The sequence below is a fragment of the Aethalodelphis obliquidens genome, unplaced genomic scaffold (genome assembly GCF_003676395.1).
Source record: "Aethalodelphis obliquidens isolate GAN/ISIS:26980383/991018 unplaced genomic scaffold, ASM367639v1 scaffold18, whole genome shotgun sequence".
Taxonomy (NCBI): Eukaryota; Metazoa; Chordata; class Mammalia; order Artiodactyla; family Delphinidae; genus Aethalodelphis; species Aethalodelphis obliquidens.
The window spans coordinates 29,766,584-29,781,082 of record NW_020837962.1 but is presented as its reverse complement, the minus strand read 5'-3'; the positions used below and the strand labels follow the sequence as shown (position 1 = coordinate 29,781,082).

Sequence of the window (14,499 nt, the reverse complement as noted above, 5' to 3'; positions counted from 1 at the left end):
AAGAGGCCAAAGCAAATAATAATTTTGGGGCTTTTTTTTTTTAAGCCCTTTCCTTTTCAGTTAATTTCTTTACAGTCTGTTCTAAGAGTCATTTGGACAACACCGTCCCAACCAGTGAGTTGAGAATGAGTGCCAGAAAAACTAGAAATGCACATCTCATCATTTTGTTTGTTTGTTTTTTTAGGATATGATGGATAGTTTATAAGAAATCTAGTTGGAAGGCTCAGCAGGAAGAGATCGCCAGTTGGGCTTTGCTACCTAAATTTCTCTTTGTGATGCTTTAACCCGATTGGGAAAACATATTCCTGTGCATGTATCAGGCAGTGCCCAGGTTCCAGTCCAGCTGAGGTCATTCATTCCTTCCAGTTTGCCAGTGACATCACATTTCTAAATCTAGTACCTGTCAGCCATGTTTGACACAGCTGATCACTGCTGCCTCAGTGAATACTGTATCTCCTTGGTTTCAAGGACACTGCACTCTTCTGGTTTTCCTCTTACTTTTATTCACTGTTCAGTCTCAGTCTTTACTTGTTCTTCGTCTCCCCAACGTTTTAACTGGTTGGCTCCTCAGGATAACTTAGTTTTTGTACTATTTTCTTCTCAGTCTGTACTTACCTTCTTGATGATCTTATCTAGCTTCATAGCTCTTTACCTACTTATATCCTGAAATTTTCCAAATTTATGTTTCCTCCCCCTTGAACTCCAGGCACATATTTCCCCTTGCCTATGCAGTATCTCTACAGCTTTCTCAAACTTAGCGTGTCCAAAACCAAAATCTTGATCTTCCCCTTCAACCTATTCTTCTTACAGTGTTTCCCATCTTAGTAAATGACACTTCCATCCTTTTATTTGCTCATATCAGAAAACGTGAAGACATTCTTGACTTTTTCTCATACCTCACATCCAGTCTGTCAGCAAATCTTATTGGCTCTACCTTCCAGATATAACCAGTATCCAACCACCTCTCCACTGCTGCTACCCCAATCCAAGACGCCATCATCTCTCACGTGGATTATTACTGTGATCTCCTAGTTGGCATACCTGTGACCACCTTTGCCCTTCTATTGTTTTTAATAAGGCAGAGCAATCCCATTAAAACTTAGATCACATTATTCTTCTATTCAAAACCCTCCAGTGCCTTCCCATCTCACACAGTGAAAGCCCAAGTTTGATAGTGGCCCAGGCACCCTTTAATCACCTCTTTTGCCTCATTACCTGCTACTTTCCTCTTAGTTCCTCTTCCCCAGCTACACTGGCCTCCCTGCTATACCTTGAATACCATCAGCACTCCAGGCACATCACATTCCTGCATCGCAGCCTTTGTACTTTGGAACCTTCTTACCCCAGATAGTCTGCAAGGCTTATTTCCTTTCCTCCTTCAAATTTTTGTTCAAAAGTCCTGACCCCAGCGAGGCCTTCCTTTAACACCACATTTTACACTGTAACCACCCCCACCACCACCACCAGCAGACCCTGTTCTCCTACCCTACTCTACCTTTCTTTCCAGAGCATTTCTTACCTTCTAATATACCATATGGTCTACTTTTTTAATTGTCTTCCTCCCAACACTGAATAGAATGTAACCTTCACAAGGACAGAGAATATTGTCTTCGCAGTGCTATATCCCGCATGCCTAGAACATAGTATTGATATATAAAAAGCATTCAGTAAATATTTGATGAATGCATAAATTCAACAAACATATATCTGGTTATTATATAGCTCATTAGAAGTGACAGTATTTTTGCTAGGTTACCAGGTGAAGAAAATAATAAATAGGAAGAGGTTACTCATTATTAAGCTGTCAGACTTTCCATTAAATAGAAGTTGAAGGTGATACAGGGTTTAGCTGTGCAGATAGCTAATGTGATTTAAGATGCACAGCGTTAAAAGTCCATGGCCAGGGCTTCCCTGGTGGCACAGTGGTTAAGAATCCGCCGGCCAATGCAGGGGACACGGCTTCGAGCCCTGGTCCAGGAAGATCCCACATGCCGCGGAGCAACTAAGCCCATGCACCACAACTACTGAGCCTGCGCTCTAGAGCCTGCGAGCCACAACTACTGAAGCCTGCGCTCCTAGAGCCCGTGCTCTGCAACAAGAGAAGCCACTGCAATGAGAAGCCTGTGAACTGCAACGAAGAGTAGCCCCCGCTTGCTGCAACCAGAGAAAAGCCCGCGTGCAGCAATGAAGACCCAACGCAGCCAAAAATAATAAAATAAAGTTAAAAAAAAAAAGCCAATGGCCTTCTCTTTCAAATCTATGTAGATGAGCCAAGCACAATGATGGTAAAAATATCACTGTTAAAATACAAAAGAATATTAGCCGAGACCAGATTCTAGAAACAAATAGAATCCTACTAAAAAATAGGATCCTACTAAAATCTTTACTGAAGACTTTCAGGGGAAAAAAAACGAGAAATAGAGCTGTTTTGTAATATTTCCCTTCTTCAATATCTAATGAAATGACCAAAAAGTTGTTTGAAAAAAAAGCAACAAGATATACCAATTGTAGCCAAACAAGAAAAAGAGTAAAATTTTCACAACTTAAACTATATGCTTTAAAACCAGGGGTTGGCAAAGTTTAGTCCACAAGTCAACCCACCCTTCAGCCTATTTTAGTGTAGTCCACAAGCTATTTTAAAGGATTGTAAAGGACAAACAAAAACCCAAGAATACGTGACAGACTATATGTGGCCCACAAAACATAAAAAATTTCATCTGCCCGTTTATAGGAAAAGTTTGCCAGCTCCTGCGTTAAACTTTGAAAAGTGGCAAAGAGGTAGCCTGACTTTGTTCCTACCCTGTCCACACCTCTGAGGAACTGTACTAGTAATCTTGAGAACTTCCAATAATACCATCAATTCCAGAGAGTCCTGGACCTACTGATCATAAAGTAGATATAGAGACATTTAACCATAGCAAAGTCCTCAGGACATGACCACCAAATTGCTCATGGTATGGGCAGAAGCGGAGGAAAAATATTACAAGGTAATGTTAGAGGGCTTCCAGAAACCTGTGGTTTAGACGTAATATACCTGGCGCATAAAATGTTTTATCGGGCTTCCCTGGTGGCGCAGTGGTTGAGAGTCCGCCTGCTGATGCGGGGGACACGGGTTCGTGCCCCGGTCCGGGAGGATTCCACATGCCGCGGAGCGGCTGGGCCCGTGAGCCATGGCCGCTGAGCCTGTGCTTCCGGAGCCTGTGCTCCGCAACGGGAGGGACCACAACAGTGAGAGGCCCGCGTACCGCAAAAAAAAAAAAAAAAAATAGTTTTATCTAGGATGGACCTAGGTACGATCATACTAAGTGACATAAGTCAGACAGAGAAGGAGACTTATCGTATGATCACTTATAGGTGGAATCTAAAAACTGATACTCCTTACCGCTGCTCCTCCCTGTTCAGTGGTGGGCCTTCATGTGGTGTTTAAAGAGGTTAAGTGTACAGTTAACTCTACAGTTGTACAGTCAACACCTGGCATTGCTGAGAACTGCACTCTAGACAGATTCTGACTTTAGAGGCTTTGTGTTCCTTCCCAAATCATGCTGTCCACTGTTCCCAAAGGACCCAGCTCAAATAGCACCTTTTTCTTGAAACCTTTCCAGATTCTCCTGCCTCTTTTAACTCCATCCCACCCCCAGAAAATTCATATGATTATGCATATATATTATAGTTGTTAAAATATACTATCTTAAATGTGTATATATATATTATCTGTTCAAATTTAAGCCTTTGAGCTTTTTGAGGGTCACTCTCATATCTTCATTTTTGTAACCCTCACCACATAGTGCCTTGCCCAAGGAAAATGCTAAATGACTAAATATTATATAACAGTTAAATAAGATAAATATTTTATTTGCTGTAAAACAAGCACAAAGTTTGTACTGTATGACATTTTATAATCTTAACTGTTGGAAACTAATGGAAATATGCTTTATTGTGGAATAATTTCTATCTTGTCAGGTTTGAAACTTGACGAAAGGAATATTTTTTGTCTGAATTATTTTACTGTGGTTGTAGGTATCTGTGGAATAGATGAATTTGATAAGATGGGGAATCAACATCAAGCCTTGTTAGAAGCCATGGAACAGCAATGTATTAGTCTCGCTAAGGCTGGCGTAGTTTGCAGCCTTCCTGCAAGAACTTCCATTATTGCTGCTGCCAATCCAGTAGGAGGACACTACAATAAAGCTAAAACAGTTTCTGAGAATTTAAAGTAAGCCTCTTCAAATATTTATACTTTAGTATATTGAATGCCTATAGATATGAAGAAGATAACTGAGGACATAAATGGAAAGTTCACAGAAGTTGCAAGTTTCCAATAAATGGACAAAAATGTATTAGAACACTGCACGTTAAAACAGTGAAGTGCTGGGACCTCCCTGGCAGTCCAATGGTTAAGACTCCACGCCCCCAATGCAGAGGGCACGGGTTCGATCCCTTATCAGGGAACTAAGATCCTGCATGCCACATGGCAAGCCCAAAATAAAATAAAAGAATAAAACAATGAAGTGCTCTTGACATCTACCAGATTGGCAGATATTTTAAATATTAATCATTATTGGCAATGGGGTGGCGAAATGGGTTCTCACATACATAGTTTAGCATTTTGAAGGACAGCTTGACATGTTTATCACTATTTTAAATATATTCTGTTTGTTCCAGCCAATTCTTTTGGGAATTATACTCACAGAAATAGGCACAAGAGTGCACAAAGATATGTTGGCAGGGTGGGTCTTACGGCATTATTTATCACGCCAAAGATTGTAAATAACGTGAAGTGCCCCCATCGGTAGGGAAGTGCTTGAACTAGATAATAAGACTGTACTGTGGAAAGTAGCAATTAGGAGAATGAAGGTAGCTTTGTATGTACTGTGATAGGGGAACATGTCTGTGCTTTATGGTTAAGTGAGAGGAGCACATTACACACTTATCTGTATATGTGGATCCCACTTTTTTCCAAAACCAATGTTTATATCTGGGTGTGTGTATGCTTTCTCTTCTAATTTGTTCTGTACAGGTTGGACAAAATGTATGGGGAGGGGAAAATAGCCTCAAGTGATGCATAAGTGAGAAAAAGACAAAAAGATGCCTCATGTAAAAAATTGGAACTTTAAATTCTAGTGGGAAACAAAAAGCTAATTTTCTAATATTTAATAATAAATACTTTTATTGTAGGAATGGTACATAGTAAAAAACACAATTGTACTTTTAGATCCTGGGTATTTCTGTACTACCACCAAAAAAGCCGTCTGTTAGTGTTTCTTAATAAAATGACCAAGTCCTGTAATTGGAAAGATCAGAAAGATCTTATTGAACAAGGATCCAGGGAACTTGGATTCTGGTTTTTAGTGGTACCACTAGGATGTTGGTCCAATTCTTTAACCTCTCTGGATTTCAGTTTGTTGGTCTCAAATAAAGGAGTTATCTGGTTGGTAAATTTAGAAATGACTAAGTAAAACACAGCACTTTTACTATAATGATTAATAGACATATAAATGCCCCTTTAAGAAAAAGTGGTATTTTTGCTTCTAAATGGGCTTAGGTACTTTGAGAGACTCAATGTTTTGGTGAGACAGGAAATATAAAAGATTAAGAACTACTCATCCAGATAACCTTCGATGTATCATGTAGCATTCTAGCTTACAAGTTCAATGATCCTAAATCATAGGGAGTGATATAGAACATAGAGAAGAATTTAGTGGTTTTGCTGGTGTGAGAAAAGACTGCGTCCTCAACATACCGATATAGGTACATATAAGGCTGTGCACATGTGACCTGGTGTGTCTCTGGAGTTGGTGGGTATATTGAATCCAGAAGCTATTGCTTGTTTCTTTAACCTAAAGCTTCATTTTCTTTTTTTTAAGTTCTACCTGGAACTTGATTAGTAAGCAAGTGAGTAAACAGTTTTCTAGGTTTTCTGTTTGTTTTAATTCCGATCACTGTTTCTTCTTTCTTTCACACCTTTAGAATGGGGAGTGCCCTACTATCCAGATTTGATTTAGTCTTTATCCTGTTAGACACCCCAAATGAGGATCATGATCATTTACTCTCTGAACATGTGATTGCAATAAGGGCTGGAAAGCAGAGAGCTGTTAGCAGTGCCACAGTAGCTCGTATGAATAGTCAAGATTCAAATACTTCTATACTTGAAGTGGTTTCTGATAAACCACTATCAGAAAGACTAAAGGTATGCTTCTTCTTAATCATTCAGTTCAGTTTTGTTTGAATGTCAGAGTTCAGTGTGTTGCTTGTTGTAGAGCAGTAGTATGTAAACTTTCATAGCAAATACCTTTTATATTATAATACTAGAGTTTATATAAAGTTCAGTTGAAATAATCTGAGTCAACTAGACTGAGAGCTAGAACTACAGTGTTTGGCTTATTTGGTCTATTTATCTAAACAAGTTATTTTAGCAGAAAGATTTTATTTGCTACTTATCCTTGTAATCTTGGGCCTTTTTATCATGCTTTAGGTGGTTCCTGGAGAAACAATAGATCCAATTCCCCACCAGCTATTGAGAAAGTACATTGGTTATGCTCGGCAGTATGTCTCTCCAAGGCTATCCACAGAAGCTACTCAAATTCTTCAGGATTTTTACCTTGAGCTCCGGAAACAGAGCCAGCGGTTAAATAGCTCACCAATCACTACTAGGCAGCTGGAATCTTTGATTCGTTTAACAGAGGTTCGTTGATTTTAAGTTCACATTCTTTTGGCTTAAAAAGGAAGTAGAGGGTAATAAGATTTCTCTCAATTTTCTGTGTAATGATTTGCTTTTCTTCCTACTGAGAGACATTAGAAATGGGTAGATACATTTTTTTTAAAAGGGTTGTCATATACTTAACAATCAAAGTTTAACCACTTTTTTCGAAGCAGGACCAGTTACTTATGCAATGGGTTTTTTTCCTTTAATGACACTTAGGAGACTCTTGAAGTTTGAAGATTGCTTAGGTTAACTAAGGATTTGGGAATTCAAAAGTGAGCATGTGGGAACATGGAATGTGTCAAATATCTTAGGAGTATTTGATTTTATATACAACAGGTCTGTAAGTGCCTGTTTTTCTAACGGCAGTAACATCTATTCACAATTATGGAATGCTAAGAGAACTCCGGCAGTTAAAATTAACTGGATCAGAGTTTGAGCTTTTTTGCTCCTAGAATCTGAGTAACTCATCTTTGTTGTTTTAACAAATTAGTTAGGCATGATTTCCTGAAAGTACAAGGCAAGTCTATTTCATAATCAAATCTTCTAGAATGAGCATTCAGAAAGATGTTCAAAAAATTTTTATCTACTAAAATCTATTTTAGTAGATAACAATAGATTTTAAAATGAGTGATAATTTTCATACTCAAGTTTTCAGATAATTTTTTAAAATTGTGACTTTTCATACTACAGCCCCTCTTCCCAAAAAAGTTTTGTGTAAAATGAATAAATGAAATAAACTTAGACATACTATACCTGCTCAATCAGTGTTAAATATATTTATCTTTTGTTATCTGAAGATGGTTGTTTTCTTTAAAAGGCACGAGCAAGGTTGGAATTGAGAGAGGAAGCAACCAAAGAAGATGCTGAGGACATAGTTGAAATTATGAAATATAGGTAAGATTACATTTTAAATGCTGTTTTAAGTGAAATACCAGTCATCTTTCCATCTCAAATTATATATTTAACTGGGACAAGCAATATTATTTTTATTTAGCCCATTTGATCACTTATTTTCCTTGGAACAAATTGTACTTTACTGGTTTAAAATATTCCTGTGTAAATAATCTTTACATTAAAAAAAAAGGTTTTTTTGAATGGGTAATACATTCACATAGTTCTAAAATCAATTCAAAAACATACTTTGAGAAGGCTTGCCTCCATCCTGTTTACCATCCACCCTTCCTCTTTACCAGGACACCCATTACTTTCTTGTAAATAGCATATAACTTACTCTGTTCTGTACCTTTTTTTTTTCAATTGAGATATAATTAACATATACCATTATTAGTTTCAGGTGTACAACATAATGATATTATATATATATGTGATATACGTATATCAAAATGATCACCACAGTAAGTCTAGGTAACATTCATCACTGCACAGTTACAATTTATTTTCTTGTGATGACAACTTTAAAGATCTCCTCTCTGGAGACTTCCCTGGTAGTCCAGTGGTTAAGACAGCTGCTAGTGCAGGGGGCGCAGGTTCCATCCCTGGTCAGGGAACTAAGATCCCACACGTTGCGTGGTGTGGCTAAAAAAAAAAAAAAAAAGAATTGACAGCTTATAATTTTTTATTGCTGGCCCCAGAGTAACTAACTGCCTCATAATGAATAAAATTATTAACAATTAATGACTACCAATGCTTTCGACCAATTCCTAACATATTACCCTCTATATCTTAATATCTTACTGGTTTAGCATCACACAGCACTTGAACCATCAATTTTCTCTTTTACGTGACTCACTACTAGGGTTCGAGGGGTCTTGTAGGTGAAAATTTTACCAGGCTGGCTTCATTGTGCTGGAGACCCTCCAGTTGATCATTTATAAGCAAACAGATAGGAATTACTAGACTTTCTCATACAACATGCTGCCAGGGCTCAGTGTACCAGCATATGAAGTAAAGGAATGGCCACAAAAACCAGCTGCCTGCCTGACTTCTCGTAGGTCTAACTTCCTGGGAGACGAGACCAATAAGAAACTGAGAGTCCTAATAGAGATCCTTTTTTTCACTAGGAAAGTAAGTCACTGAACCCAACCAAAATTCTAGAAATCTTGGATTCTAAAATTTTTTCCTAATTGAAAACAAGCACCAACAACAGGGACTTCTCATTTAATGACAAGAAGCTGCCTCTTTGCTCACAATCTTGAGTATGTGTATCTTTCTCTTTCTGTGCATTGTACCCTTAAGTGCTTCACCTTTGGAAGTGGAGCCAAGATTGCCGCTCCTGGTTTTCTTTTCTTTTTAATGCTCTCTCGCCCTTTCTTTGGGTTTTCTGGTGCCTGGCTCTACTGAAGAGTGTCATGTGCTTCTACTTCATAGACTGTTGGCAGTCAAGCAAATCAAGGGTCAGACTACCCCAGCCACTCTCCTTCACCTGTAGCATTTGGTTTTTGAGGCTTTACCCTTTGTCACTCTCCCAAGGCCTCAGACCCCAAACTTTGCCTCAAGCAGCCAATCTGGTGTTTCTCTACAGTAAATCCACAGGTCTGTGGACAACATGGATTAGTTCTCATATCTGAGCATTATACTTAAGCAAGGTATATTATGTTCTAATTGCCTTTTCAATAAAAATACTACAGTGCTCATTTATGAATAGTTATGCATGTCTGAATACTCATGTCAGACAGTATTTACATGGGCTTTTCCTTGTGGAACTTGTATTTGTTTCTACTTCTCAAAGTTGCCTTGCTGGTAAAACTGAATTAGCATCAGGCTGTCAGTTTTCTTCAGGGCTCCTGAAAAAAGAGTTCTCATTATTAAGTGTAAATAGCACCCACATGAGATTTCCAGTTTGTTTCCCTGAATTGCTTGAGTGTTTATTAACTTTTATAAAAATTTTCAGGGAAAAAAGAGGCTAGTTTGATTCCAAATGATTGGAGTTACCTGGCATTATTTCCATGGTAGAGATCAAGACCCAGTTAAACATGTTGAGACTAGATCGTGAATTACCTGCTTTGTGATACTTAACATGCTTTCTGTTCTCAGTCTAAACTCTGAGAGAAGGGACCTTATCTGTCGCATTTACCATGTACTCCCAGGGCCCAGACTGATGCCTAGCACACAGTAGGCCCTCAGTAAATGTACTGCATTAATGGTAAGGTTGATCTTAGTAATCATTTTTCATTCATTAAATCTTCCATTTGAGAGTTTCTTTTGTTTTTGTTTTGTTTTTTGGCTGCACTGTGTGGCATGTGGGATCTTAGTTCCCTGACCAGGGATGGAACATGTGCCACCTGCAGTGGAAGCATAGAGTCTTAACCCCTAGACCACCAGGGAAGTCCCCATTTCAGAGTTTCTGTCTCCTCAACTTTTGAATGTTTGCCCTTAACGTGGTCTGGAACCTGTAAAATTACATTTTAACTGGGAAGCAGAAGCCTAAATAATAAAAATCTAAACTGTGACAATACATCACAATTATCAGAGCACATAGCTATAAAAACCACATATTTATGGGCAACAGTTCACATAAGCTTTCTCTTAGAATTGGAAATAAACTAGGAAGCAGAAGAGAACAGAGCCACCTTCAAAGGTTAAGAGATCATTGTGAGAGTTTTTTCTATTTAAGGAAAGTAACTCATATTTTACATACTTTTCTTCAAATCACAGATATGCCACTCAGTAGCTGTGTAACTTTGGCAAGTCACTTAACCTTCCAAGGCTTTGTTTCTTCATCTATAAAATGGGAATAAGAATAGTCCCTAAGTCTTAGGGTTGCTGGAAGGACTAAGTAGGATAGCACATGGTAAATAAATATAATTAAGGTAAATATTAGCTATTATAATTAACATAGTAGCCTAAAGCATTTGTGATAACTGTTTTATGAGAAATAAGTATATGGTAAATTATATGGTAAAGTAGTTAATCATAAATAAGATTATACTATATATCTAGGGGAAACACACATTCATCAAATTGTTTTATCAATTATTACAATCTTGGATGACTCATATTCCTATTTGTACAGTTCATTCTCTTTCATGTGAGCTCCTGTCTATTCAGGGAACAAAATGAAGCTGTGTTTTTAGTAACCCTTTAAACTCATTCCTGTGAGCTCCTTAAAGGCAGGGATTGCACCTATTTTGTTCACCACGATAAGCCTACTGCCTCGGAAGTGACCAATGTATATTTGATTAATTAATTCCTGATTAAATAACATCTTTGCCTATGAGCCTGGCTGTGAGACTATATATGTCTCATTTATAGGCAGAGAATTCAGGCAGGGAATCAGCAACAGGGCTGGCTAATTGTATGTCTAACCAGTACTATCAGACTTCTGACTAAAATTTACTGTCAAGTACATATTTCTTTCCTTAATGATACTGTGAAAATAGGAGGAAAGCAGCAGAGAGCTGGAGTAATAGGCATATCCTTTAATATCTATCATTACTGCAACTCAGCAGAACCTTTCTAGTTCATTATCCAGAGTATTTTTCAACACCTTTTATTTGCCAGGTGCTCCACTAGGAGCTGGAACACATCTTTACCAAGTGAAGCCTAAATTTAGTATATTTAGAATTTCTTTTTTCATGAATCAAAAAGCATGTTCCAGGACTTCCCTGGTGGCGCAGTGGTCGAGAGTCCTCCTGCCGATGCAGGGGACATGGGTTCGTGCCCCAGTCCGGGAGTATCCCACATGCCGCAGAGCGGCTGGGCCTGTGAGCCATGGCCGCTGAGCCTGCGCGTCCGGAGTGCTCTGCAACTGGAAAAGCCACAGCAGTGAAAGGCCCGCGTACCGCAAAAAAAAAAAAAAAAAAAAAAAAGAATGTTCCAGGTATTTATATTGTAGCCTATCAACTTTGTATTTTTATGCATTTCTCTTTGCAAATACAGGGAGTTTCTTAAAAGTGGTAACTGTCCAAAATATTTTTATCCCCAAACTGTTAATACATAGTGAATTACACAGTGGCCACTCAATAAATAAACATGTTTAAATCTTTGTTATGTGAGCCTCAGGGCTACTTCCACAATTTTTTTTTGTTTGTTTTTTTTTGTTTTTGCGGTACGCGGGCCTCTCACTGTTGTGGCCTCTCCCGTTGCGGGGCACAGGCTCTGGACGCGCAGGCTCAGCGGCCATGGCTCACGGGACCAGCCGCTCTGCGGCATGTGGGATCTTCCCGGACCAGGGCACGAACCCGTATCCCTCGCATCGGCAGGCGAACTCTCAATCACTGCGCCTCCAGGGAAGCCCCATATTTTTCTTCTTATAACCTGGAGGCCTGGGACAAAAATTTCTTTAGCTGTGCCACACTGGGTAACTTTGTTTTTTCTTCCTTCCCATAAGCATGTTAGGAACTTACTCTGATGAATTTGGGAACCTAGATTTTGAACGATCCCAGCATGGTTCTGGAATGAGCAACAGGTCAACAGCAAAAAGATTTATTTCCGCTCTCAACAACATTGCTGAAAGAACTTACAATAATTTATTTCAATTTCATCAACTTCGGCAGATTGCCAAAGAGCTAAACATTCAGGTATGATAAACCAAATAATTAGTAAATCTTTTTATAATAATTTCAGGAGGCCTTTATTAATATTGTAGAATATTTAAATATTAAAAGATTTGGATTAAAAGAACAGAATAGGTGTCTTTGGAGTACTTAAAAATACAGGCTTGTTTTCTTTAAGATATAAAATTAGCTGCTCAGAGCTTCAGAAAAACAGTTTTTATCTAAAATTCATACCTACTAAAGAGTTTTCAACATCTTGATAGGGGAAAACATCATAGCAAGACTCAGTTTCCATGTTTTCCTGACAATCCCTGTGGGCAAGTCATCCTTATAAATCGTTGAACCTCAGTTTTCTCATTTGTTAAATAGACATGATTCCACCTGCTCTACCTACTTAAAAGTTTTAGTGAAAATAGGTGTAATAGCACTTTAAACACATAAAACAGTTTATACAGAAAATTGCTCACTCAATTGCAAAAGTTAGTCTGATTTTTGTTTGGAAGCTAAGCTAAAACAAATATAAAAGATTCTCTGCAAACTGGAGTTATTTATTTTTAAATGTACAGCCTGTAATCCTTTTTTTTTTTTTTAAGAAGATGTTGGGGGGCTTCCCTGGTGGCGCAGTGGTTGAGGGTCCGCCTGCTGATGCAGGGGACACGGATTCCTGCCCCGGTCCGGGAAGATCCCACATGCCGCGGAGCGGCTGGGCCCGTGAGCCATGGCCGCTGAGCCTGCACGTCTGGAGCCTGTGCTCCGCAACAGGAGAGGCCACAACAGTGAGAGGCCCGCGTACCGCAAAAAAAAAAAAAAGAAGATGTTGGGGGTAGGAGTTTATTAATTAATTAATTTATTTTTGCTGTGTTGGGTCTTCATTTCTGTGCGAGGGCTTTCTCTAGTTGTGGCAAGCCAGGGCCACTCTTCATCGCGGTGCGCGGGCCTCTTACTATCGCGGCCTCTATTGTTGCGGAGCACAGGCTCCAGACGCGCAGGCTCAGTAGTTGTGGCTCACGGGCCTAGTTGCTCCGCAACATGTGGGATCCTCCCAGATCAGGGCTCAAACCCGTGTCCCCTGCATTAGCAGGCAGATTCTTAACCACTGCGCCACCAGGGAAGCCCCACTGGAGTTATTTTTGACTAGCTAGGCATTATAGAATCCAAGATTTATATGTAGGCAGTTTTTTCTGTAAGAAGTACAAATAATTTTATTTGCATAAGAAACTTAACAATTGTATATTACTGTTTGAGAGATTCATTTTAAAAATCATATTTTTGTATATTACTTAATGAGCTAATAACTCTTTTGATATTTTCTTCCAGGTAGCTGATTTTGAAAGTTTTATTGGATCACTAAATGACCAAGGTTACCTCTTGAAAAAAGGCCCAAAGGTTTACCAGCTTCAAACTATGTAAAAGAGCTACCAAGCCAGGCCCTCCTGGGTTTATTATGAAGAATATGCACCCAAAAAAAAAAAAAAAAAAAGTTATCTGAAAAATAACATCCCAAAAGTAATGCAATAGGAAAAGAGTGTTGAACTAATTTAAGAAGTGATAAAGTCATGTGTTAATTTTTTACTTCTCCAAAAGGCTAAAAATAAATTGTTTATATTTTATCTAAATGATGTAATTAGAAATTATTTATAGTTTTATTTTTGACCTGTCTTTCATTCTTATAAATATTTCATAGTCTTGCATATCACATGTGCATCTGGGTAAGCATTTACAAAGTTACATTTAAATGTTTAAATAGTTCTGACACACAAAATTGAATATCTTTTAGAAATAAATTGAAACCAACTTTCAATTCCCAAAAAATTTGGAAATTTTTTTTTTCCTGCAGTACGCGGGCCTCTCACTGTTGTGGCCTCTCCCGTTGCGGAGCACAGGCTCCGGACGCACAGGTTCAGCAGCCATGGTTTACGGGCCAGCCGCTCCGCGGCATATGGGATCTTCCCGGACCGGGGCACAAACTCGTGTCCTCTGCATCGACAGGTGGACTCTCAACCACTGCGCCACCAGGGAAGCCCATAATTTGGAAATTTTTATATTGACTTTTTTTTGACTTTGGTTTATAACATTATATACGTCTCATGTATATAATATTACAATTAGACTTCTGTATATACTACTGCAAGCTTACCAAAAGTCTAGTTTCCATCCTTATATTGACATACTAAGCTTAACATCTTAGCTACTGAAAAAAATTTTAAATAAATAGCTGTGCGAGACTAATAGTTTTTTCAAAGTATATTTTATTTATTTATTTATATATTTTTTTAGTTGGTTTTTTTTGGCCATGCTGTGCATCTTGCGGGATCTTAGTTACCCTACCAGGGATCAAAT

The 14,499-nt window shown here is 38.5% G+C and overlaps 1 protein-coding gene across 6 annotated transcripts in view; it reads left to right on the top strand.

Moving 5' to 3' along the window:
• MCM8 (minichromosome maintenance 8 homologous recombination repair factor) overlaps window positions 1-13,778 on the top strand; it is a 41,245-nt gene extending 27,467 nt beyond the window's left edge. For 4 of the 6 annotated variants that reach the window (XM_027118202.1, XM_027118203.1, XM_027118201.1 and 1 more), the window contains 6 exons: window positions 4,018-4,213; window positions 5,968-6,187; window positions 6,473-6,682; window positions 7,521-7,597; window positions 11,994-12,183; window positions 13,477-13,778. In XM_027118202.1, the coding sequence (XP_026974003.1) occupies window positions 4,018-4,213; window positions 5,968-6,187; window positions 6,473-6,682; window positions 7,521-7,597; window positions 11,994-12,183; window positions 13,477-13,569 (986 nt within the window). In that variant the 3' untranslated portion in view covers window positions 13,570-13,778. Of the gene's footprint in view, window positions 1-4,017; window positions 4,214-5,967; window positions 6,188-6,472; window positions 6,683-7,500; window positions 7,598-11,251; window positions 11,269-11,993; window positions 12,184-13,476 lie in introns of those variants that run through there. The other 2 variants (XR_003435179.1, XR_003435180.1) reach the window with 2 other exon arrangements.
• The last annotated feature ends 721 nt before the right edge of the window (window positions 13,779-14,499 follow it).